Source organism: Eptesicus fuscus, chromosome 4 (genome assembly GCF_027574615.1).
Source record: "Eptesicus fuscus isolate TK198812 chromosome 4, DD_ASM_mEF_20220401, whole genome shotgun sequence".
Classification (NCBI taxonomy): domain Eukaryota; kingdom Metazoa; phylum Chordata; class Mammalia; order Chiroptera; family Vespertilionidae; genus Eptesicus; species Eptesicus fuscus.
This window is the reverse complement of record NC_072476.1, coordinates 12,171,603-12,193,765: the sequence shown is the minus strand read 5'-3', so window position 1 is coordinate 12,193,765 and position 22,163 is coordinate 12,171,603. Positions and strand designations below refer to the sequence as shown.

Sequence of the window (22,163 nt, the reverse complement as noted above, 5' to 3'; positions counted from 1 at the left end):
TACGGCTCTCTGACGCCACGGATTAGCAGCCCTCCCCTTCCCCCTGGCCCACACAAGCACACACACAGATGTCCAGTCACATCCGAGAATTTTATTGGACACGGCTCTGGGCCTGGCAGGCCCAGCTCATGGCCCCGCAGCTAGGGCTGGAGGACAGTGGTTCCATACAAAAAAACCTCAGGGCACACGGTAACCCCACAAAGCAACACTCTAAAGATTATTATAGTTGGGAGACTGCAGGGCTGCTCCACAGACGTGCGAACAGGTCAAATCTTTATAAATAAACATCCAGTGAAAACGACAACTCGAATTCATCCCTATACACAGAGCACTCTAGGGCAGGTAAATGGGTGGGGGTGGCTAGAAGCCACCATCCTCACTGGTCGGGGGACCTGGATGGGTGATGATGAGTGGGCCCAGATGTCCACGGCACGGGGCGGGTGGGGGCAACAGACGATGGGCACTAGGACACTGCGCATTTACAAGACCAACTACTTGGGGGCAGAGGGGGGCAGCTGCCCCGTGCATGTGTATCAGGCTGTTCATTCTGGAATGAGGAGGGGGTGGTCTTTACATCATATCCTGTGGCTGGTGGGCTTAGAGAGGAGCTACTTTGTGGAGAGGATGAGGGCGACGATGAGACCATAGAGACCCAGCACCTCGGCGAAAATGAGGATCAAGATCATGCCCACGAATAGTCGGGGCTGCTGGGCAGTGCCCCGCACACCGGCGTCACCCACAATGCCAATGGCAAAGCCAGCTGCCAGCCCACTGAGGCCCACACTCAGGCCAGCGCCCAGTTGTAGGAAACTCCTGGGGGAGAGAGAACACAGGATAGACATTAGCTGCCTGTTGGGGAAGATGGTAGGCACAGGCCACTAGCCCACGCCCCAGCCCTCCAGCCCTGTGCAGTGGCCTGAACCAGGGCAGGGCTGGTGTGGTGGGAGGAACCCAGCACTCACCTGTAGAGACTGATGCCTTCATTCAGGGAGTTGGCAATGAGGACTGCCACCACCAGGCCATAGATGGCAATGATACCAGCCATGACCACTGGGATGATGGACTTCATGATCAGCTCTGGTCGCATGACAGACATGGCCGCGATGCCGGTGCCACTCTTGGCGGTACCATAGGCAGCACCCAAGGCTGTTGGGGAGGAGGCAGAGTGAGCCCAGGCATCTGGAACCAGAACCTTGTCGGTAGCTCTGACACAGTTGAGGGCCACCTCATTATCACAGGGAACAATGAAGGTGGCACCCAGCCAGGGGCAGGAGGTGACCCTCAGGGGAAATGGTCACAGCCTAGCACTCAAGAAACCCAGGTAACTGTTCCTTTCTTCTGCCAGAGGTCCTGATGGCTGGGTGGCTTATCTGGGCTCCAGCTCTGCTAGGAGACCCCCACCTGTGCTCAGCACTCCCCAATCCTGCTGTACAGATCGCATGCTCCCAAGGAGTTCATCAGCTCAGCTGCCCCAACCTAAAAGGTGGGGCTATAACAGGCTGGCAGCAGTCACACAGGGAAATAGGCAGCTGGGCTCCTGCTGTCTTGCTGGAAATTCTGGACACATTTTGTCCCACCTAGAGTCCCAGGCACTCGGGTTGCCAAGGGCCTGGAAAAGCCCGAGAAGATTGCATATTGGCAGCCCAGATGTTAGGCCAGGGTCAGTCTGTTGGCCCTAGGGCTACACCCAAGGACAACATGATGGAAGAGCCCCAGGGCACACAGGGTCTGACCACTGGTCAGGGGAAGCAACCTGGTAAGTCTCCTGTTCTCTCAGGCCAGAGTTTCCCAGACTCCCCACCCTGCCCACTAAACTCCCTACCACTCTTCCCTGGACACAATGCTAGGAGAGGTGGTGTCTGTGCTGATGGGATGAGCACACCCTCAACCATACAGCAGGCCTAGACCCTTAAGTTTGGGGAGGATCCTCTCTAAATAACCAGAGAGGAGAAAGGGCAAGCCAAGGAGAAGACAGGGCACAGAAAGGCAAGGGGCTGTGGAGCCATCACCCAGCCCAACTGTGAGGCCTCAGATCTCCCAGAAGCCTAGCCCCGTGGTCGGCAAACCGCGGCTCGCGAGCCACATGCAGCTCTTTGGCCCCTTGAGTGTGGCTCTTCCACAAAATACCACGGCCTGGGCAAGTCTATTTTGAAGAAGTGGCATTCGAAGTTTAAGTTTAAAACATTTGGCTCTCAAAAGAAATTTCAACCGTTGTACTGCTGATATTTGGCTCTGTTGACTAAGGAGTTTGCCGACCACTGGCCTAGCCTCTGCCCAAGGCCTCCAGTAATGGGGGTGGGGCTCTAGGAAGGCCTGTCTCCTCTTCCGCTGCCCTCCTCTCTCTTCCTAGAGTATGCTGCCTTTCTGAAAGTTCCCCTCTTCTGGTTCGGAACTCTAGAGTAACTTTTGCCCAGAATAGAGAGCCACAGTGGGTCAAGGCGGCTCTTTTGACGCAGTCACCTGCTCTCCAGGGTTCCACTGCACTTCTTGAGCAGAGGACAACATGGGTTGGAGATGGAAGGGACCAAGACAATCCTGGCCATTCCTCTGCACACTTTGTTCACCAATGTGGGCCGAAAGGTACCTACTCTGCTCTTTACTAAGCAGGGGAGGACTCAGAGGGTTGCTGCCTTCCTAGGGCTCTAAGCTTGGTGAGGACACAGATGTAGCACCTCCAAGCACAGTGACATGTTCCAGGAGAGTGGGGAGGAGGATAGTGATGGGGTCTGGGAAAGGGCTTCGTAGAGGTAACATCTGAGTGGAGGGGTGATGATGAACAGGAAGATTCCAAACAGCCTGAATGGAGATGCTAACGAAGATAGTGCTGGATGGGGACCTACTGGAGGGAGGAGGCCTCCCCATGGTCCCAGAGGCATCTCAACACTGCCTTGCCTGAACATTGAGCGGCTTCAGCCTGGGGCCCAGGGCCTCTGTCTTCATGAAGCCTTTCCTGGAATTCTCCTGGTTGCAGTGCATCCTTTGGGCTCCTAATGGAGGCCCAGCACGTCAGGCTCTGTCACACGTGTGCAAGGGGCCAGTGCCACGGCTCAAGGGTGAAAGCACAGGCTGCCATGGCACTTAGTGGGAGATCGTTTCAGGGAACTCAGCATCACAGGCATTGGAATACTGCGAGAGGCAGGAAGTGAGCTGGGCCCTGCTCAGAGGGCAGCAGGGAGATCATGTAGCTGGGGATGGCAACAAGAACAAAGGGAAGAAACAGGAATGACCATCAGGAGAGAAGAGCAGTCTGGCTGGGGAGCAGCAGGTGTCTGAGAAAGCCCTGGATAGTTCTGAAGGCCAAGCCTGATGGGGCTCCAGATCCAATAGGAGACAGGGAGACTGCGATCAGATGGCAGTTCCAAGAACACAGCACCAAACACAGGGTGTCTACCAGCAGGGAGGAAGTCACAAAAATTATGGAAAAGGAACAACTGACAGCTTCATGGAAGACATGATGAAGAATCAACAGGACTTTTTTTGGTCACAAGTTAAAAAAAAAAGAGGAAGCTGAAGTGGGAGATGGAGATTGGGGAGGCCTGAGTTTAAGAAGACCAATCAGCAAAGCACCAGGCAGGCCAGGGAATATCTAGGCCAGGAGCTGGGGACAGAGTTTGGAGTCGGCCAGGCAGCGACACCTGAGGCCCGAGAACTGAGGGGTTTGTTCACATAGGCACAAGGAGGTAGATGAAGACAAGCCTTGGAGAAAGACATATTTAACACGTTAAGCGCCCAGCCTGTTTTGTCTTCCAGACGGAAAGTATAGTGTTAGTCACCGGTGACTGACTGGGCACTTAACGCAGTGGTCGGCAAACTCATTCGTCAACAGAGCCAAATAGCAACAGTACAACGATAGAAATTTCTTTTGAGAGCCAAATTTTTTAAACCTCAACTTCTTCTAACCCCACTTCTTCAAAATAGACTCGCCCAGGCCGTGGTATTTTGTGGAAGAGCCACACTCAAGGGGCCAAAGAGCCGCATGTGGCTTGCGAGCCACAGTTTGCCGACCACTGAAATGTGTTAAAGGAGAAATGAAATAAGAAGTCAACCACAGCCCTAGCCAGTTTGGCTCAGTGGATAGAGCGTTGGCCTACAGACTGAAGGGTCCCAGGTTTGATTCCAGCCAAGGGCATATGCCTGGGTTGCAGGCTCAATCCCCAGTAGGGGGCGTGCAGGAGGCAGCTGATCAATGATTCTCATCATTGATGTTTCTCTCTATCCCTCTCCCTTCCTCTCTAAAATCAATAAAAATATATTTTTTTAAAAAAGAAGTAAACCACAATTAGCCCCATGTAGGGAAAGAAGGAGTGAAGCTGCATTTAGAACAACAGGAATGAATGGTCTCAAAACCCAGGAGCTTGGGACCAGCAAAAAAAGCCCTGGATCAGTGCTATCCCGTTCTCAGTAACTTTCGGAGCTCTGCTGGTCAGGTTCCATTCAAAGTACCAAGTAAGCCCTGGCTGATTTGGCTCAGTGGATCGTGTCAGCCTGCGGACTGAAGGGTCCTAGGTTCAATTCTGGTCAAGGGCACATACTCACGTTGTGGGCTCATTCTCCAGTAGGGGGCGTGCAGGAGGCAGCCGATCAATGATTCTCTCTCATCATTGATGTTTCTCTCTCTCCCTCTCCCTTCTTCTCTGAAATTAATAAAAATACATGGGGGGAGGGGGGAAAGAAAGTACAAAGAAAGTTCTAGAAGGAAAAGAGAGGCACCTGGTAATCAGAGGGAGAGTAGGAGTCGGATACAGATAAAGGGCTTAACAGGCAAACTCAGCTTCAGGGGCAAACAGTGACAGCCAGAATTCCAGGTGGCAGGCATTATGTTTTATTCACTTATGTCTCCAAGCGGCTGGCACATAGTAGGAGCTCAATCAAGACTTGTTGAATCAATGACAGCCACAAGTAGCACCCCAAGGAGCCCAGGTAAAGCAGAATCCCTGGAGGCCAAGCACAGAAAAGGCTGGGGTAAGGAGGCACGGCAGCCTGCTGGGAGGTTCTGGGAAGCAGTCAGCCCTGAAGATGTGGAAAGAGCAAGGCACTGGCTAGAAGGGAAGGGGAAGTTCAGACTTCTCCCACCACAAATGACCTCTTACTGGCACATGATAGAAAGGACAGGACTCACTCAGCAGCTCGTGACTGGCAGGCAGGCAGGCTCAGGGAGAGGGAGGCCTCCCAGAGAGCAGAGCCCCCCAAGTCCCCACCTCACAAGTGTTTACAGTCAGCAGAGACTGTTTGGAGTTCAAACCCTCCACATACCTGCATTGGGAGCCTACCAATTCATCAGGTAGGGTGGGGCAGGGCGTGGTCATCAAAGCCAAAAACCAGACCCAGACCAGGCCAGACCAGTCCATGGGGGCTGCATCTGGGCCAGGACTCACCTCCCTGGGTTGCACATTCCTGAGCCTGCCCCCAGTGATCTTTCTCCCAGGCCAATTTTCACTAAATTCAACACCTCAGGACTGTCAAGACCCAACTTCAAAAGCAGGGTGCCATAAAGAACCCTGGAAGGCCCCTTTCTCCATGCCTAGGGCAGCCCTTTCCAATACCAGGCCTTACGGAAAGGGAGGTCATTCATTCATTCATTTTCATTCATTAGGGCCTGAACTAGAAAACTCTCCCAAGGACAAAGACCCAATCCCCTCAATGCTGAGATTCTCTGTGCAACCCACGCCAAGCAAGCATCCACACATCACAGCGCTGATGCTGGCCAGACTCCCATTGTCCTCGGCCTGTCTCAATCCCAAACACTCCCACCCCTGGGTTCCTGCCGGCTCTCAGGACCAACTGCTCAGCCCAGCTTTCCCAACAAACCCACACAGGGCTATTGGGAAACAGTGACAAGCCCTAACCGGAAGCACCTACCTCAGGGCTAGACCCATCTGATCTGGGCAGGAGGAAGGAGGGGATGGAGGAGGGTGGGGAGGGGATGGAGGGAAGGGCCAGGGCTGTGGACCTCGGCTGGGAGCACCAGGACCCGATCCCCCATCCCCACCGCCCACGGACAGGGCCGGCCCCCTGTCTGGGAAGCTGTCTGAGGTGTGATGTCACGCCTTCCCGCAGGACTGGGGGGGGGAAGAGGGGGAGGGCCGGCGGATGCGGAGCAGGCGCAGGACCGCGCGCCCCCACCCCAGCCTCCCTCCCACCTCTCCCCCGGCTAAGATGGCAGCGGCGCCATCGCCCCACCCCCGCACCGACTCGGAACGGGAGCAGGGAGGCCAGCCCGTGTCTCCCTGGGAGACCCTTGGGACCCGCACCCCGCCCCAACCCGTAGGTCCTGCACTGGACACCCCACGGCCCAGGCAGCCTTCTGGGCCCCGACCCCCGCCCGCGGTCACGTGAGGCCCGGGACCCCAACAGCTCGGAATTACGTCAGAGTGACGTCACACACCGAACCCCCGGCAAGCCGTGGGCACGAGACCCACGCGCCCCGGCGCCCCCCGGGTCCCTCCTGCCGCGGCGCTCACCGCTGAAGATCATGGCGGCCGAGGCGCCCATGACCGCGAAAAAGGAGGCGTACTCGGGGCCGCCGCTCTTGACCTCGGACATGTCTGCAGGAGGGGAGGGGGCGAGCTCAGCAGGCCGCGGCGGGGGCGAGAACCAGCGGGGCGAGGCGGGCAGGCGGCCGGCAGCGAGCGCGAGGCGAGCGACCAGACGCGGCGGCGAAGGCTACCGGGCAGTCAGCCGCTGCGCTCTAAATACCAGCACCGCAAAACAAAATGGCCGCAGCGGCCGCGTCACATGACCCTAGCCCCGCCCCGGCGGGCCGTACCACTTCGTGCCGGTGGGGGGCGCCACGGCCCCTGCACCCCTTCGCGGCCCGCTGACCGTGCCCGCACGGTGCGGCCGCCCCGCCAGCCCGGACTCTGGCGTGGCGCCCCCTCGGCCGCCGCGGGTGCGCTGCCCGTCTCCGCGGCACCTCGGACCCCGCGGCGTTGCGCCCGTCGGGTCCCTCCATCGGGGCGGGGCGGCGGCGCGCCACATTACCATACGGGGCAGGGCGGGCAGGCGCCCCGCCTCCTCTGCGGCTGCGTGGCGCCAGCCGGTGTTCGGTTCCTTGGGTTGCATTTCTTCGCGTTTGCGGCATGGATCGTCGGCCGCCGGCTTCTCACGGCGGGACCCAGCACCATTCTCTCCTTCTCCCGGGGCGACGTGAGCATCCGAGCAGACGGAGCCAAATCCCGAGTCCCGGGCGCCCGCCTCTGATGCTCCCGCCCCCCGAGAACCCCCAGCCCACCTGTGAATTCCCTCGGCCGCTCCACCCTGACCCCGACCACAGTCTCCTCCAGACCCAGACCCACCAGCTTCTGACCCAGAAATTGGTGACTTCTCCCCTGGCTTCCTAGGGAAAGGAACGCCCTTCCCTTCATCTGTCTCCTCTCTCGCATTAGGGACCCAGACTTCAGTTGCGGGGTGGGGTGTCTGTGTACCCTCAAGATGAAGGCATGACTGGTTTGAAGTCCGTCAGAGCGGCGACCTGTGCAGGCTTTCCCAGATGACTGCACGTTCTGGGGTCCCTGTCCGGTCTGTCCCCGGGCAAAGCTTGCACCTGCAGAGCTGCCCTTATTCCTGGAGCAGCAGCCAATGGTTCCAGCCCAGCATGCAGCCTGGCCTGGAACTGACACTGCCCTGTTGATCCCGAGTGGTGGCCCGCACCCCAACTGGCCACCTGATTATCTACCCACCAGCTCTGGTTTCCTATGCTCCCTTTCAGGAGCCCTGGCTGGCTGCTTTCTGGGTCTCCCTTGAGCTCCAAGGCCTCCCCACCTCCCTTTGCCACCCTCTTCCTTGCCCTGGACTCTCTGACTTCTGGAAAGAGGAGTCTTTCCTCTGTGTTTCCACCTCACCTGCCCTCCATCCTTCCCCAGCTCCTTGCCTTTGCCAAGGTCACTGGAGACTGCCATTTCTCTAAGCCAGGGGACACTTGTCAGGCTGTCTGAGTGGGTTTCTCTGTTGCTGTGGCCCACTGCCCACTCCTCCACAATCTCTCTTTTCTTTCAGCTCATCTCCCATGGCTCGGACGCCCTGATTCCTTCCTGACGTTCCAGGGAGGAGCAAGGACAGGCCCAGGTCCTACAATGGTTCCCAGGGCTTCACACCCGTCCCACCCCCGCCCCTGAGTGATCATGTCTTCTGTCTGTACCTTCCCAGACCTGCTCCAAGCCCACCCTCCATAACTCTAGGCACTTAGAGTCCAGACCGGGGAGCCCAGGCCAGGCTGATGCTGGCTGGGGTGCCGGGGACAGTGGGTGCCAGGGATAGTGGGTGCCGGGGACAGTGGGTACAGGGGGAGAATTCAGACCAAGGAAAGGAGGGGCAGGACAGTCCACGGCAGTCTGAAAGTACAGTGGTGGGCAAAGTCCACAGAACCTTAGTATGGCTGAAATTCCAAGACTGGAAATCAGGAGACAGTTTCCTCATTGGGCTCAGGGAGCAGGTCAGCTTTGCTCCCGGTCCTCTCATTTTCTGCCCAAGTTCTGGAATGAGACATCACACTGGTTCTCTAGTGGGGCTGCTGACACCCCAAACTGAGTTTAGTCCCATCCGCATCACCACGGGCTTCCATCCGGTTATTTCCATTTTGGGCAAGAGACACAACCATCCACCCAACTGCTCCCATCAGCAGCCTTCGAGTCACGAACTGCTCATTCATCATTACTCACCAAGCCCTCAGCTTCCCAGTACTTAGCTCTGACCCCGCCAGAAGCCCGCTGCCCCTGGGGTGGTCCTTCATTTCTGGCCTGGGTCTTCTCACAGCCTCTACATGATTGACCTGCTCCGTTTCACTCACCATCCAGCCCATTCTCCACCTGTAAGCTCTAGGTTCTTTCCCACCGGCACATCTGCCCAGTTGCTCCCTCCTAGAATTCGTCACGGTCCTTCTGACACAGGGCGGAGCCTTGGCGGTCCCCTCTCAGGCCCTCCCTATCTGTCTGTTATCCTTGTGTTGGCCCCTCCGCGCCTTTGTCCTTGATCCTGTAGTTCTCTCTGCACCAGCCATTCTTCCTTCCTTCTTAGGGAATGCTGCCTCCTCCAGGAAGCCCTCCTGACCTCTCTTCCTCCTCCTCAGGCCCCTTCCTCATCCCTTGTACTCCATTACCACTTTTTCTCACTCACTGCCTTCCCCACTGAGAGTCCCTGTGCCTCATTTTCTGTGTCCCTGACCCCTGGTAGGGTGCCTGGTGCACACAGCTAACATTTATTGATCACTAAGTGTGTGCCAAGCCTGTCCTGAGCATTGTGGGGGGTATTATCTAACCCTCACAATGACCTCTGAGGAAGATATCACCATTACTCTCATTGTTTGAAAAGGAAATAGTCCTAGGAAGGTTAACCACCTTGCCCAGGGTCAGGCAGCTAGAGAGTGGTGGAACTGAAACTCTGGCTACACAGGCTGAGCCTGGTCCATGTGGCTCATGCACTGCCTGCCTCTTACACCAAGGCTCAGGGAGCTTCTGGTGACCAGTGATGGGCCCGGGAGGGATGGAAGGTGCCTTCCCCTCGGCCTCCCAGCACTGGCAGGGCTCTGGGGTGGGATGGGCTGTGGCTGTGGAAGGGAGTGGCCAGGGATACACATCTCTGCCTTCTCCCTCACAGCTAAGTCCCCAGCTTGAAACCACAGTGTCAGGAGCTCCTGGCTTGTCATTATGCAAATGGGGATTTCCAGAAAGAAAGAAGGGGCTTTGGGAAACTCAGGTAGGACGCCCTGATAGGGAGGTATAGAGAGATGTGAATTAGGGTCCTTACCCTCCAAGAGATTTAATGGGGGCAAAGGGCCCACTGTCCCCACTGAAAGTTGGTGGCAGAGAGAAAAGTCCAATGGAACTCTGCAAGACCCGAGGAAAGAGAGGGAGATGGCTAGAGAGAAAACGACAATCAGATTCCAAATGGCCTCAAAGGACTGGAAAGATGAACTTATCTAAAGAAGTGGAATAGTCTGATGCATGGCCTTATCAAGAACATTAGGGCCCGGCCAGTGTGGCTCAGTGGTTGAGCATCGACCTGTGAAACAGGAGGTCACAGTTAGATTCCCAGTCAGGACACATGCCCAGGTTGCGAGTTCAATCCCCAGTGTGGGGAATGCAGGAGGCAGCCAATTAATGATTCTCTCTCATCATAGATGTTTCTATCTCTCTCTTCCTTCCTCTGTAAAAGCCATACAAATATATTTTAAGAAAGAACATTGGGAAACTGCAGAGAAGCAAGCGTTCCAGGCAGGGTGCCCTCTCACTGTGAACAGTCCCATTCTCCCCGTGAGTTGCCACGAAGATATGCTAGAGGGGGCATAATGCCGGGACATGACCCCTGTTCTCTTGACCTGGCTAGATAAGTGGCCCAGGAAAGGCTGGGAGGAGATGAAACAAAAAAGTTAGTTGTGCTAGTGGGGGAGATGAGTAAAGGCAATTTTTTGTATGGTTGAAAAAAATTTGGCTTATAAAATGATACAAGTTATTTTTATTTTATTTTTTTAATCCTCACCTAAGGATATGCTTTTCATTGATTTTTAGAGAAAGAGGAAAGGGGGCTAAAGAGAGAGAGAGAGAAAAAAAACATCCACGAGACATCGATCAGTTGCCTCCAACTGGGGATTGAACACGCAACCTCGGTATGTGCCTTGTCCATGAATCGAACACGCAACCTTTTGGTGAACTGAGCCACCTGGCCAGGGCCCTTGTTACTTTTTAAAATAAAATATGTCCTGTAGGTAAACACAGCATGATAGAAGCGGGACCTGCAGCCACTTGGTCACTGGTAGAGGGCGCCTTGGGGCTGTCCCTGACCACCAGGGCGCAGTGTGAGGCTCTTTCTCGTCCTAGTTTAGGAACGAAGGGAGGGAGGGAGAATCCTGGGGGTTTACAGTAAACCAGGACCTGGCACTGAGCCTGACACAGGTAGCAGGTTTCAGAAAGGGTACACAAGAGACACCGACTGCTCTGGACCCTCCCTCTGATCTGGGCTCAGCACCCAGAAGGCCAGCCCGACCTTCTCAACCTCCACCAGTCAGTTCACAACCTCCTGGCCATCTGCCTTCCACCCTAAGCCACTCATCTGACATTTAGTAAGCATCTACTGTGTGTAGACACCAAGCTAGGCTCCGGGGGTACAAAATGTAGGAAGAGAGTTCCTACCCTTTCTTTGGGAACTCACAGCCATGGGGGCTGGACTTGTCCCAACCCTAAACTGGAAAAGTAGTTACCGGGAGAGGTGATACAAAGGAGGGAGGGGCTGGGCAGCTTGGACTGCCTCCAGGGCAGTGATCTAGGAATGAGGTGTTAAAAAAGAGGAAGAGGGTTTGAGCAGGGAAGATAGAGATCTAGCTAGAACTTAAATTGCGGACCAGGGAATGCTGGACGGCTGTTTCTGAGATGGAAACAGGTGGACACATTCTGGTGTGGATGATCTGAGAGGCAGTTAAGTGACAAGAAGCAGGATGGGGAAGAGTGCACAGATGAATTACCTGAACGTGCATGAAACACTGGGGACCTGATGGGGAAAGAGACTACCCATTGTGGATATTCTCATATGTATTGATTTTTACAGAGAGGGAGAGGGAGAGATAGAAACATCGATGATAAGAATCATTGGTTGGCTGCCTCTTGCACGCCCCCTACTGGGGACCAAGCCAACAACCTGGGCAGATGCCCTTGACCAGAATCAAACCTGGAACCCTTCAGCCCACGGGCCGACGCTCTATCCACTGAGCCAAACCAGTTATGGCTGTATTGATCTATTGCTTTTTTACTAGGTGCATTTTACCTTTCAAAAACCATAAGAGAGGGAGGAATGGGGAGCAAGTGCTTAATGGGCACAGGGTTCCTTTTGGGGCATAAAAATGTGGAACTAGAGGTGGTGTTTGTACAGCCTGTGAATGCCCTAAATACCACTGAGTTGTTCACTTTAATGGTTAAATTCAGACCTGGCTAGTGTGGTTCAGTTGGTTGGGTGTTGTCTAGTGCAGTGGTCGGCAAACTCATTAGTCAACAGAGCCAAATATCAACAGTACAACAATTGAAATTTCTTTTGAGAGCCAAAATTTTTAAACTTAAACTTCTTCTAACGTCACTTCTTCAAAATAGACTCGCCCAGGCCGTGGTATTTTGGGGAAGAGCCACACTCAAGGGGCCAAAGAGCCACATGTGGCTCGCAAGCCGCGGTTTGCCGACCACTGGTCTAGTGCACGGAAAGTGGTTCGCTTCCTGGTAGGGGCGCATGCCTAGGCTGAGAGTTCTACCCCAGGTGGGCATGTGTACAGGAGATCGATGCTTCTCTCATATATATCAGTCTCTCTCTCTCTCTCTCTCTCTCTCTCTCTTCCCCTCTCTTTAAAAATCAGTAAAGCAGCCAGGTTGGCATAGCTCAGTGGTTGAGTGTCAACCTACAAACCAGGAGGTCATGGCTCAATTCCCGGTCAAGGCATATGCCTGGGTTGTGGGCTTCATCCCCAGTGTGGGGTGTGCAGGAGGCAACAGGTCAATGATCCTCTCTCATCATTGATGTTTCTATCTCTCTCTCCCTCTCCCTTCCTTCCTCTCTGAAAGCAATACAAATATGTATTTTAAAAAGATTAAAAAATAAATAAAAATCACTAAAATATATCCTTGGGTAAGGATCAAAAAATAAAATAAAAAATAAAAGTAAATAAAATAGTTAAATTCAATCTTAAAAAAGGATAAAAACAAAGCACTTCCTTGGCTGACTAGCGATGAGGACTTGAAATGGCACGCAGTTACCATGGACCAAGCCCAAAATGGGTCCCCATGAGGTGGTGGTGGGAGCAGGAGAGGAGGGTGTTTCCGCCTGGTCACGGTCCTAGCAGACACTGTGGCCACGTGAGCTGACCCGGCCTGAGGCGGGCAGGCTCCTGAAACAGCAGAGACAGCCCTGCCCCCGGCTCCCCAGGCCAGGTCAATCCTCACCAATTCTGGCCTGTGTCAGAGTGTCTGATGTCAACCATAAGATGATCCTATGCTGTGGTAAAAAGCTGTTACTGTAGGGATTGTTGGCGGCACCCCCCAGCCACAGGCCCCGGAAATGCACACTGCCATGTGAGACCAATGCACACCCATCTCTTTCAGAACACCCTCGGTTACACCAGCAGCGCAGGCAGCACCACATGGGGCTCCTGCTCTCAGGGGCTGACAGCCTCCAGGGGAGGAGATGGGGAGACTCGAAAGGAAAAGCGTTGTCCTCTGGGGCCTCAGGGAAAGGGTCCTGGTGCAGGGGCACTGCAGCGACTGAGGGGTGGACATGTCCGGTGTAAAGGCCTGGAGGCAGAGGCTCTTGGTTCAGAGGAGGAACTGGAAACCAGCTTCCATTCACCTGTCCCACCCGGACTTCTCAAACCTGGGCCAGGGCCCCACCCATCAGGGCAGCAGCAGGAGTGCTGACAGCAAGCACTGGTCTTTGTCTCTGAGGCAGCCACGGAGGAAGAGAGGGGCAGGAGCCTGTCTGCATGCTGAGCACAGCGAGGAAGCAGAGTGGAAGGAAAGAGAGAGAAGCAGCCATTGCACAGGAGGGGCAAACGCCCCGAAGCAGCTGCAGGGAGGACGGGAAGGGCACTGGAAGGAGCCAGACAGGTGGAGAAAAGAGGTGTTATGTTTTCATTTACATTACACCATTAAAATCCTAGGTATTGGAAAAGACATTGACTCATATAACCTTCCAGATGAAATATTTTCATTTTGATGAACATGACTTTTTGATACTGAATTTTCCATATGACAAGGATCGAAGCAATTCTTAAAAAAAAATAAAAATAAAAAAATATATATATATATGGTATATTTTATTGATTTTTTACAGAGAGGAAGGGAGAGGGATAGAGTTAGAAACATCGATCAGCTGCCTCCTGCACATACCCCACTGGGTATGTGCCTGCAACCAAGGTACATGCCCTTGACTGAATCGAACCTGAGACCCTTGAGTCGCAGGCTGATGCTCTATCCACTGAGCCAAACCGGTTAGGGCCAAGCAATTCTTGACTGAGACATTTGGTTGCTCCTCTCATTCCTCTTATTTATGGAGCACGTCTACATGACAGGCTGTGTGAACAAGAGCAAACAAAAAACTAGGAAAGAACTTGGTTCACACTGGCCTTGGCAGCAATTGGAGCAGGGTGTGCAGCTCCTGTGATGGACAGAAACGTTTCTTACTGTTCAATCAGCTAATGCAGTCTTTATTTATTTTTAAATATATTTTTATTAAAGGCCCAGTGCATGGAATTTACTAAAGGCCCTGGCTGGCGATCAGGACCAATCTGTGGGACAACCGGTGGGGTGATGGGTCCCCCCCCGCCCCCCCCCCCCCTCGCCACCTGCTGGCACCCACCTTGGCTGGCCTGGGGCTTGCGGGCTGGGGGCAGCTCCTGTGTTGAGCATCTGCCCCCTGGTGGTCAGTGCATGTCATAGCAACTGGTCATTCCACTGGTCATTCTGCCATTCAGTCGATTTGCATATTAGGCTTTTATTATATGAGAAGGATTGATTTTAGAGAGGGAGACAGAAACCTCAACAGAGAGGTTCATCGATTGGCTGCCTCCTGCATGACCCCCACTGGAGATCAAGCCCAAAACCCAGGCATGAGCCCTGATCAGAAATTGAACCTGGACCTCCTGGTTCATAGGTCAATGCTCAACCACAAACCAGTTGGGCTAAAGCAGTCGTTTTTTAAAATTTTTTTATTGATTTCAGAGAGGAAGGGAGAGGGATAGAAACATCAATGATGAGAGAGAATGATTGATCGGCTGCCTCCTGCACGCCCCCTACTAGGGACCAAGCCAACAACCTGGGCATGTGCCCTTGACCAGAATCGAACCCAGGACTCTTCAGTCCACAGGCCGACACTCTATCCACTGAGCCAAACCAGCTAAGGCTAATGCAGTCTTTTAAATTCTTTAAGGGAGCACTCTGGCCAGTATGACTCAGTTGGTTGGGCGTTGTCCCATGCACCAAAAGGTTGCCAGTTGACGCCTGATACCTGGGTTGCAGGTTCAGGTTTGATCCCTGGGGTGCATGCTGGAGGCAACCAATTGATAAGTTGCTCTCACATCCATGTATGTCTCTCTCTCTCTCTCTCTCTCTCTCTCTCCCTTCCTCTCCCCCTCCCTCCCTTTTATTCTCTAAAAATCAATGGAAAAAATATCCTTTGGTGAGGATTAACAACAAAAAAATCAAGGGAGCAACGCTCTACTCCTTCAAGTCCAGTGCTTCTTTCTCCTCCACAGATGTTGCCAGTTCTGAATATGATGCATCCAGGACTCCCCATCCCCCATCCCATTTATTTTCCCAATAATTATTTCACAGTGATTTTGTTGCATTTGTTTGTCTTAATTTTTGTTTAGGATTCAAAATAAAACTAACCAAACATATTACTAAGTAACCTATTTTCACTTTTCCAAAATTGGATTGTGCTGCAAAACCACACATTCTCTCACTATATATTTTTACACAGTCCTTGCAATTTTTTATTACATTCATTTAGATACTCCAAAGTGTCAGCCCACTTATCCATTTTTCAGTTAATAACCATTCGGAATGAAAGGTAAAAATTCACACTTTTTTTCTCTTCAATGTTTAACTTGTTTTTGACAAAACATGTCCTTTGCCAGTCAGTGCCCTTCAGTCTGAGATAGAGCAGACGTCTGCTCCTGTCTCTTTGCAGGATAAAAGCAGGCGGGGGCTGTTGGCACTGCGAGAGCTTCCCCGTGGTGGAGGGCCTCACTGGACCAGATCAGAACTGCAGGCTCCCTCCAGCTGGGGCACTGGTGAACTAACCAAGCAGCCAGGTGATACACCTGTGGACTCAGCAGTCTGAAGTGGAAGGTTTTGCTGGTGGGTGTGTCTCTGTCATGTCATGGGTCAATGTGTCCACTGACTTTGCTTCCGCAGTCCCACGTGTAGTGTTGACAAATTCTATGTGGTTGGGTAAAAGGAGCCTACCTGCCAGTGTGTGGGGCATTTCATCTTTAGCAACAAATCTCCTGCACCTAACTTCCCAATACAATCTGACACTAACATAACAAAGACCATACATTTTTCTACAGCAGGTTAGTTTTTTAAATCCCCATGCTTCTCTGCCTTAGTGTTGTTGGGGGAAGCACCATGAGGTATGCTTGGTACCCCTGTAGCCATTTGGTAACTTGTTCGTGCAAACAAGACATTTAGGCAGGAAAAAAAAAAAAAGATATTTAAGCAGAGACGAAAACAGGATATATGAATACATGTTTGAGACAGTAGCTATACTACCTAATTAGTGGCATTAAAAATATCAGTTGTCGCCCTGGCTGGTTTGGCTCAGTGGATAGAGTGTCAGCATGTGGACTGGGGGGGTCCTGGGTTCGATTCCAGCTGGGGGCGCATGCCTGGGTTGCGGGCTCAATCCCCAGTAGGGGGCGTGCAGGAGGCAGCCAATCAATGATTCTCTCTCTTCATTGATGTTTCTATCTCTCTCTCCCTTCCTCTTCTAAAATCAATAAAATATATATTTAAAAAATATATATCAGTTGTCAGTCTTGTGAACTTGATGATATTCTGGATTTAATAAAAATGTGGGAAAGTAGCTATCTATAAAAATTAAATCTATTCCTGGGACAGAAAAAGGACTACAGAAAAACTTGGAGGGGGGGGGAAGGCCATAATTTAATTTAATAGCATTATACCAATGTTAATTTCTTTGTTGTGATAAATGTATGATATTAACAGTGGGGGAGCTGGGGAAAGAATATATGGAACTCTGTACCATCTTGTAACTCTTCTGTAAATCTAAAATTATTTCAAACTAAAAGGTTAATGGCTATTGGAGGGACAGCAGTGATCACATGCCCGGTGCTGGGAAGAAGTGGATTCCCATTTCAGGCCATTATCAGAAAAACTAAGTTTGCTGCATAGTAAGGATCAGAAGACCTGATCCTGCTTACAGAATCTTGGGTTGTCTCCCACCTCATCCTTTCGAACAACCCCTGAAGATCTATAAGATTCTATCTGGGAAAACACTAGTTCTTAGAAGAGCAAGAAGAAAGAGGATTATTGGTTGAAATAAAAACAGGGTTGAATGAGTTCCAGAAAACAGGGTTCTCAAACTTGTGGATAACAATCTGCAGAAGAAGACAACTTCAAAAAACCAATTAGAAGCAATATGCAGAGGAGTAAGATGAGAGAGGCCTCGTCAGCAAAGAAGACAGCTGGTCCACAGCAGAATCTGGAATCAGCCCTCCCAGGCAGATGGTGGGGGGGCGGGTGCTCTGTAGAGAACCCCTCTTCTGGATTGGTGAGGAAGACAAGAAAGAACAAGCAGAAGACTCTTGGAATCAGGGATGGTGACAGTACCGGCGAAGCCCCTCAGCCACCTCAGAAGAAAAGGGCCCGGGCTGACCCCGCTGTTGAAAGTGAGGATGCATTTAAGAACAGAATGGCCCTAACCGGTTTGGCCCAGTGGATGGAGCGTCGGCCTGCGGACTCAAGGGTCCCAGGTTCGATTCCGGTCAAGGGCATGTGCCTTGGTTGCGGGCACATCCCCAGTGAGGGGGTGTGCAAGAGGCAGCTGATCGATGTTTCTCTCTCATCGATGGTTCTAACTCTCTATCCCTCTCTCTTCCTCTCTGTAAAAAATCAACAAAATATATTAAAAAAGAAAAAATAAAATAAAATGGCCCTAACCGGTTTGGCTCAGTGGATAGAACGTCGGCCTGTGGACTGAAGGGTCCCAGGTTCAATTCCGGTCAAGGGCATGTACCTTGGTTGCGGGCACATCCCCAGTGGGGGGTGTGCAGGAGGCAGCTGGTCGATGTTTCTCTCTCATCGATGTTTCTAATTCTCTATCCCTCTCCCTTCCTCTCTGTAAAAAAATCAATAAAATATATTTAAAAGAAAAGAATAGAATGGACGTTACAGTGAAGATTCCTGAAGAATTAAAACCATGTCTTGTTGAGGACTGGGAATTAGTTACCAGGCAGAAGCAGCTATTTCAACTCCCTGCTAAGAAAAATGTAGATGCCATTCTAGAGGAGTATGCAAGCTGCAAGAAATCACAGAGAAATGTCAACAATAGGAATATGCAGTGAATGAAGTTGTTGCAGAAATAAAAGAATACTTCAACGTGATGTTGGGCACTCAGCTACTCTACAGATTTAAGAGCCAAAATCCTCTTGGCTCACCCTGATGTGCCCGTGTCCCAAGTTTACGGAGCACCAAACCAAGATTATTTGTAAGAATCGGAGCAATTCTGGCATATATGCCCCTTGGTGAGAAGAGTCTTAGATTATTGTTGGGTTATTTGTGTGATATCCTAAAATATCTGGCAAAGAATGCTGCATCTCTGTTTACTGCCAGTGATTACAAAGTAGCTTTGGCTGCGTACCACCGCAAAGCCCTGTGAGGGTCTACTGAGCACTCACTATTATGTCTGGTATCCGTAAACACTCTTTTTGTCCTAAGTCTTTTTCTTGTATAATTGATGTCCTTTAAACTTGTTAATGTATAATAGGACTTACATTGGTTTTTCTGTTTTGTTTTAAACAGAAAATAAAAGGAGTACAAGCTCCTTTTCTCATTTCAACCATTGTATGCAGTAATCAGACAAAAAAGAAACATTCAGTAGAACATTTTCTTTTCTTTTTTTAAAATATATTTTACTAGAGGCACAGTGCATGAAAATTCATACACTCGGGGGGAGGGGGTCCCTCAGCCCAGCCTGCGCCCTCTCACAGTCCAAGACCCCTCGGGGGATGTCCAACTGATGGCTTAGGCCCTCTCCCCAGGGAGTGGGCCTAAGCTGTTAGTCTGACATCCTTAACGCTGCTGCGGAGGCAGGAAAGACTCCCGCAACTACCACTGCTCTGGCCAGCCATGAGCCGGCTTCTGGCTGAGCAGCGCTCGCCCTGTGGAAGCACACTGACCACCAGGGGGTAGCTCCTGCATTGAGCGTCTGCCCCCTGGTGATCAGTGAATGTCATAGCAACCAGTCGTTCTGTTGTTAGGGTCAATTTGCATATTACCCTTTTATTATATAGGATTGATTTTCTACAGAGAGGAAGGGAGAGGGACAGAGTCAGAAACATCGATGAGAGAGAAACATCAATCAGTTGCCTCCTGCACACCTCCTGCTGGGGATGTGCCCACAGCCAAGGTATATGCCCCTGACCGGAATCGAACCTGGGACCTTTCAGTCCACAGGCCGACGCTCTATCCACTGAGCCAAACCAGCCAGGGCTAGAACATTTTCTTGCATACTTGACAACATTGCTTGAATGTTGGTGGTTCTATCCCTTTGACACGACACAATTTTCTAATTATATGTTAATGCTACGTGATAAAAATGCCCTGATTCCCAGTGCCAAAGGTTCTACTTAATGTATATCCTTGAAAACCCATGCATTTGTGCTCTTTTTAAAATGGTGCTTGAAGTAAAACAGCCCAGCCTCTGCAAGTCCATCTATGATGTTCCTTAGGCATTCTTTCTTTGCTCTGATTGTTGAAGGATGGTGGTTTGTCTCATGACTTTTGTATTTGAGTCTAATGCACGTTCTAACATGATAGAGGCAATGCTTTATTGTGTAGCCACGGTTTTCTGGAGAAGTTGATATTTTAGGAACTGTATTTCAGATCTTAAATAAAATTTGTTTCTAGCCAAAACCGGTTTGGCTCAGTGGATAGAGCGTCGGCCTGCGGACTGAAAGGTCCCAGGTTCGATTCCGGTCAAGGGCATGTACCTTGGTTGCGGGCACATCCCCAGTAGGGGGTGTGCAAGAGGCAGCTGATCGATGTTTCTCTCTCATCGATGTTTCTAACTCTCTATCCCTCTCTCTTCCTCTCTGTAAAAAATCAATAAAATATATTTAAAAAAAAATTTGTTTCTAAATTTCAAAGCAAAAAAAATTAAAAAACTGAATCTATTAAATATAATATTATATATATATGTAATTTATTTCAGAGAGGAAGAGGGAGAGAGAGATAGAAACATCCATGATGACAGAGAATCATGGATCAGCTGCCTCCTGCAAGTTCCCCACTGCGGATCGAGCCCACAACCCGGGCATGTGTCCTTGACTGGAATAGAACCTGGGAACTTTCAGTTCGCAGGCCGACACTCTATCCACTGAGCCAAACTGGCTAGATCTTAAATATAAAATATTTAAGGAAACTAACACTTTATGGCTTCATGAAATGGATAAGAGAAATTTGAAGGTCTTCTGAAATCTAAAATTTCTAAAACAGCCCTAACCGGTTGGGTCAGTCGATAGAGCGTAGGCCTGCGGACTCACGGGTCCCAAGTTCAATTCAAGTCAAGGGCATGTACCTTGGTTGCGGGCACATCCCCAGTAGGGGGCGTGCAGGAGGCAGCTGAATCGATGTTTCTCTCTCATTGATGTTTCTAACTCTATCCCTCTCCCTTCCTCTCTGTAAAAAATCAGTAAAATATATTTAAAAAATTTTTTCTAAAACAAATTGTCCTGAAAAACTAAAAAAAATTAAGCATGTAGTTTATAAAATTAGAAAATTTTTGAAATACCAATTTTAATTCAATAATTAAAACTCTGAATAAAGTGGCTTAGTCTTATATTAAAAATTATTTTTGAGCCCTAGCCAGTTGCTCAATGGTTAGAGCATAGGTTCAATTCTGGTCAAGGGCACGTACCTTGGTTGTAGGCTCGATCCTGCCCTGATTGGGGTGCGTGTGGAAGGCAACCAATCATTGTGTCTATCTCACATCAATGTTTCTGTCTCTATCCCTCCCTTCTACTCTCCCTAAAAATCAATGGAAAAAATATATCCTCGAGTTAGGATTAACAAAAAATAAATTATGAAAAAATAATTTTTTTGAAAAAATAATTTTCTGAAGCCCTAAAGATAAGATATACAGTCCATTTTAATGAATCACTGAATTAAGTGGTTTAAACTATATTGAATTTTTGCTTTTATTTTTTTAAAGTATATGTTTTTTATTTTTCAAATATATTTTATTGATTTTTTACAGAGAAGAAGGGAGTGGGATAGAGAGTTAGAAACATCTATGAGAGAGAAACATCGATCAGCTGCCTCCTGCACACCCCCTACTGGGGATGTGCCTGCAACCAAGGTACATGTCCTTGACTGGAATTGAACCTGGGACCCTTTAGTCAGCAGGCCAACACTCTATACACTGAGCCAAACCGGTCAGGGCTGAATTTTTGTTTTTAAAATAAACTTAGGAAAAAAAAGTAATTAATTATGCAATTTCAAAAAAAACTGGCTAATTTTAAAATATATATATATTTTATTGTTTTGTTTTTTTTTTTTTACAGAGAGGAAGGGAGAGAGATAGAGAGTTAGAAACATCGATGAGAGAGAAACATCGATCAACTGCCTCCTACACACCTCCCACTGGGGATGTGCCCGCAACCAAGGTACGTGCCCTTGACCAGAATCGAACCTGGTACCCTTCAGTCCACAGGCTGACGCTCTATCCACTGAGCCAAACCGGTTTCGGGAAAACTGGCTAATTTTTAACATAAAAAACTAATCATAAATAATCAAAAAGAAATAATAGAGAATATTAACAAAATAAATTATGTGCTATTTGGGAACACCTAATATCATATAAGGACAATAACAAGAAAAATAAAGATAATAATAACACATACCTTTTAGTTTAGCAGAAAAATTAGGAAGAAGAAATTCAAAGAAACTATTTTGTGTGCACACACGAAGATCTCATGATATAAAAAACATGACTAAGGAGCAATTGCCCTCCCTGGGCTGGATGTCTGGGAAGGCCTGACGGGCCCTCGGGACAGCCACAGAGAATCTTCTGGGCTTACCAGAAAAAGAATCCCCAAGTTCAGGAAGTTTGCAGAGGGAGCTATGTAAATAGTACTAAAAAAATACCGTTAGCACCCTAGCCGGTTTGCTCAGTGAACAGAACCTCAGCCTGTGGACTGAAGGGTTCTGGGTTCTATTGCGGTCAAGGGCAGGTAGGTTGGTTGCAGGCTCAATCCCAGGCCCTGGTTGGGGTGCATGTGAGAGACAACCAATTGATGTGTCTCTCTCACATCGATCTTTCTCTGTCTCTCCCCTTCCCTTCCACTCTCTCTAAAAATCAATGAAAAAAATATCCTCAGGTGAAGATTAACACAACAACAAAAACTTTTAGCTGCTTCTGAAAAGCTATGTTTTTTTAAAATATATTTTATTGAT

At 50.2% G+C, this 22,163-nt stretch overlaps 1 protein-coding gene and 1 pseudogene across 1 annotated transcript; one reads left to right on the top strand and one right to left on the bottom strand.

Annotated features, from left to right (window-relative positions):
- Positions 1 to 71: 71 nt before the first annotated feature.
- ATP6V0C (ATPase H+ transporting V0 subunit c) lies at positions 72 to 6,723 on the bottom strand. Its single transcript, XM_008146428.3, has 3 exons — positions 6,462 to 6,723; positions 963 to 1,146; positions 72 to 813 (listed from the first exon to the last, which is right to left on the bottom strand). Exons 1-3 carry the CDS (start codon positions 6,541 to 6,543, stop codon positions 609 to 611), a joined length of 471 nt encoding a protein of 156 aa, XP_008144650.1. The 5' UTR covers positions 6,544 to 6,723; the 3' UTR covers positions 72 to 608.
- Positions 6,724 to 17,032: 10,309 nt separating this feature from the next.
- Positions 17,033 to 18,366, top strand: LOC103290519 (mortality factor 4-like protein 2; annotated as a pseudogene).
- The last annotated feature ends 3,797 nt before the right edge of the window (positions 18,367 to 22,163 follow it).

Excerpts from the sequence above, each read along its gene's own strand:
- ATP6V0C (XM_008146428.3), bottom strand. The coding sequence starts at position 6,543 with ATGTCCGAGGTCAAGAGCGGCGGCCCCGAGTACGCCTCCTTTTTCGCG. Across the intron at positions 1,147-6,461 it reads GGCCGCCATGATCTTCAGCG|CCTTGGGTGCTGCCTATGGT; the intron begins GTGAGCGCCGCG and ends CCTCCCCAACAG. Across the intron at positions 814-962 it reads GAAGGCATCAGTCTCTACAG|GAGTTTCCTACAACTGGGCG; the intron begins GTGAGTGCTGGG and ends TCTCTCCCCCAG.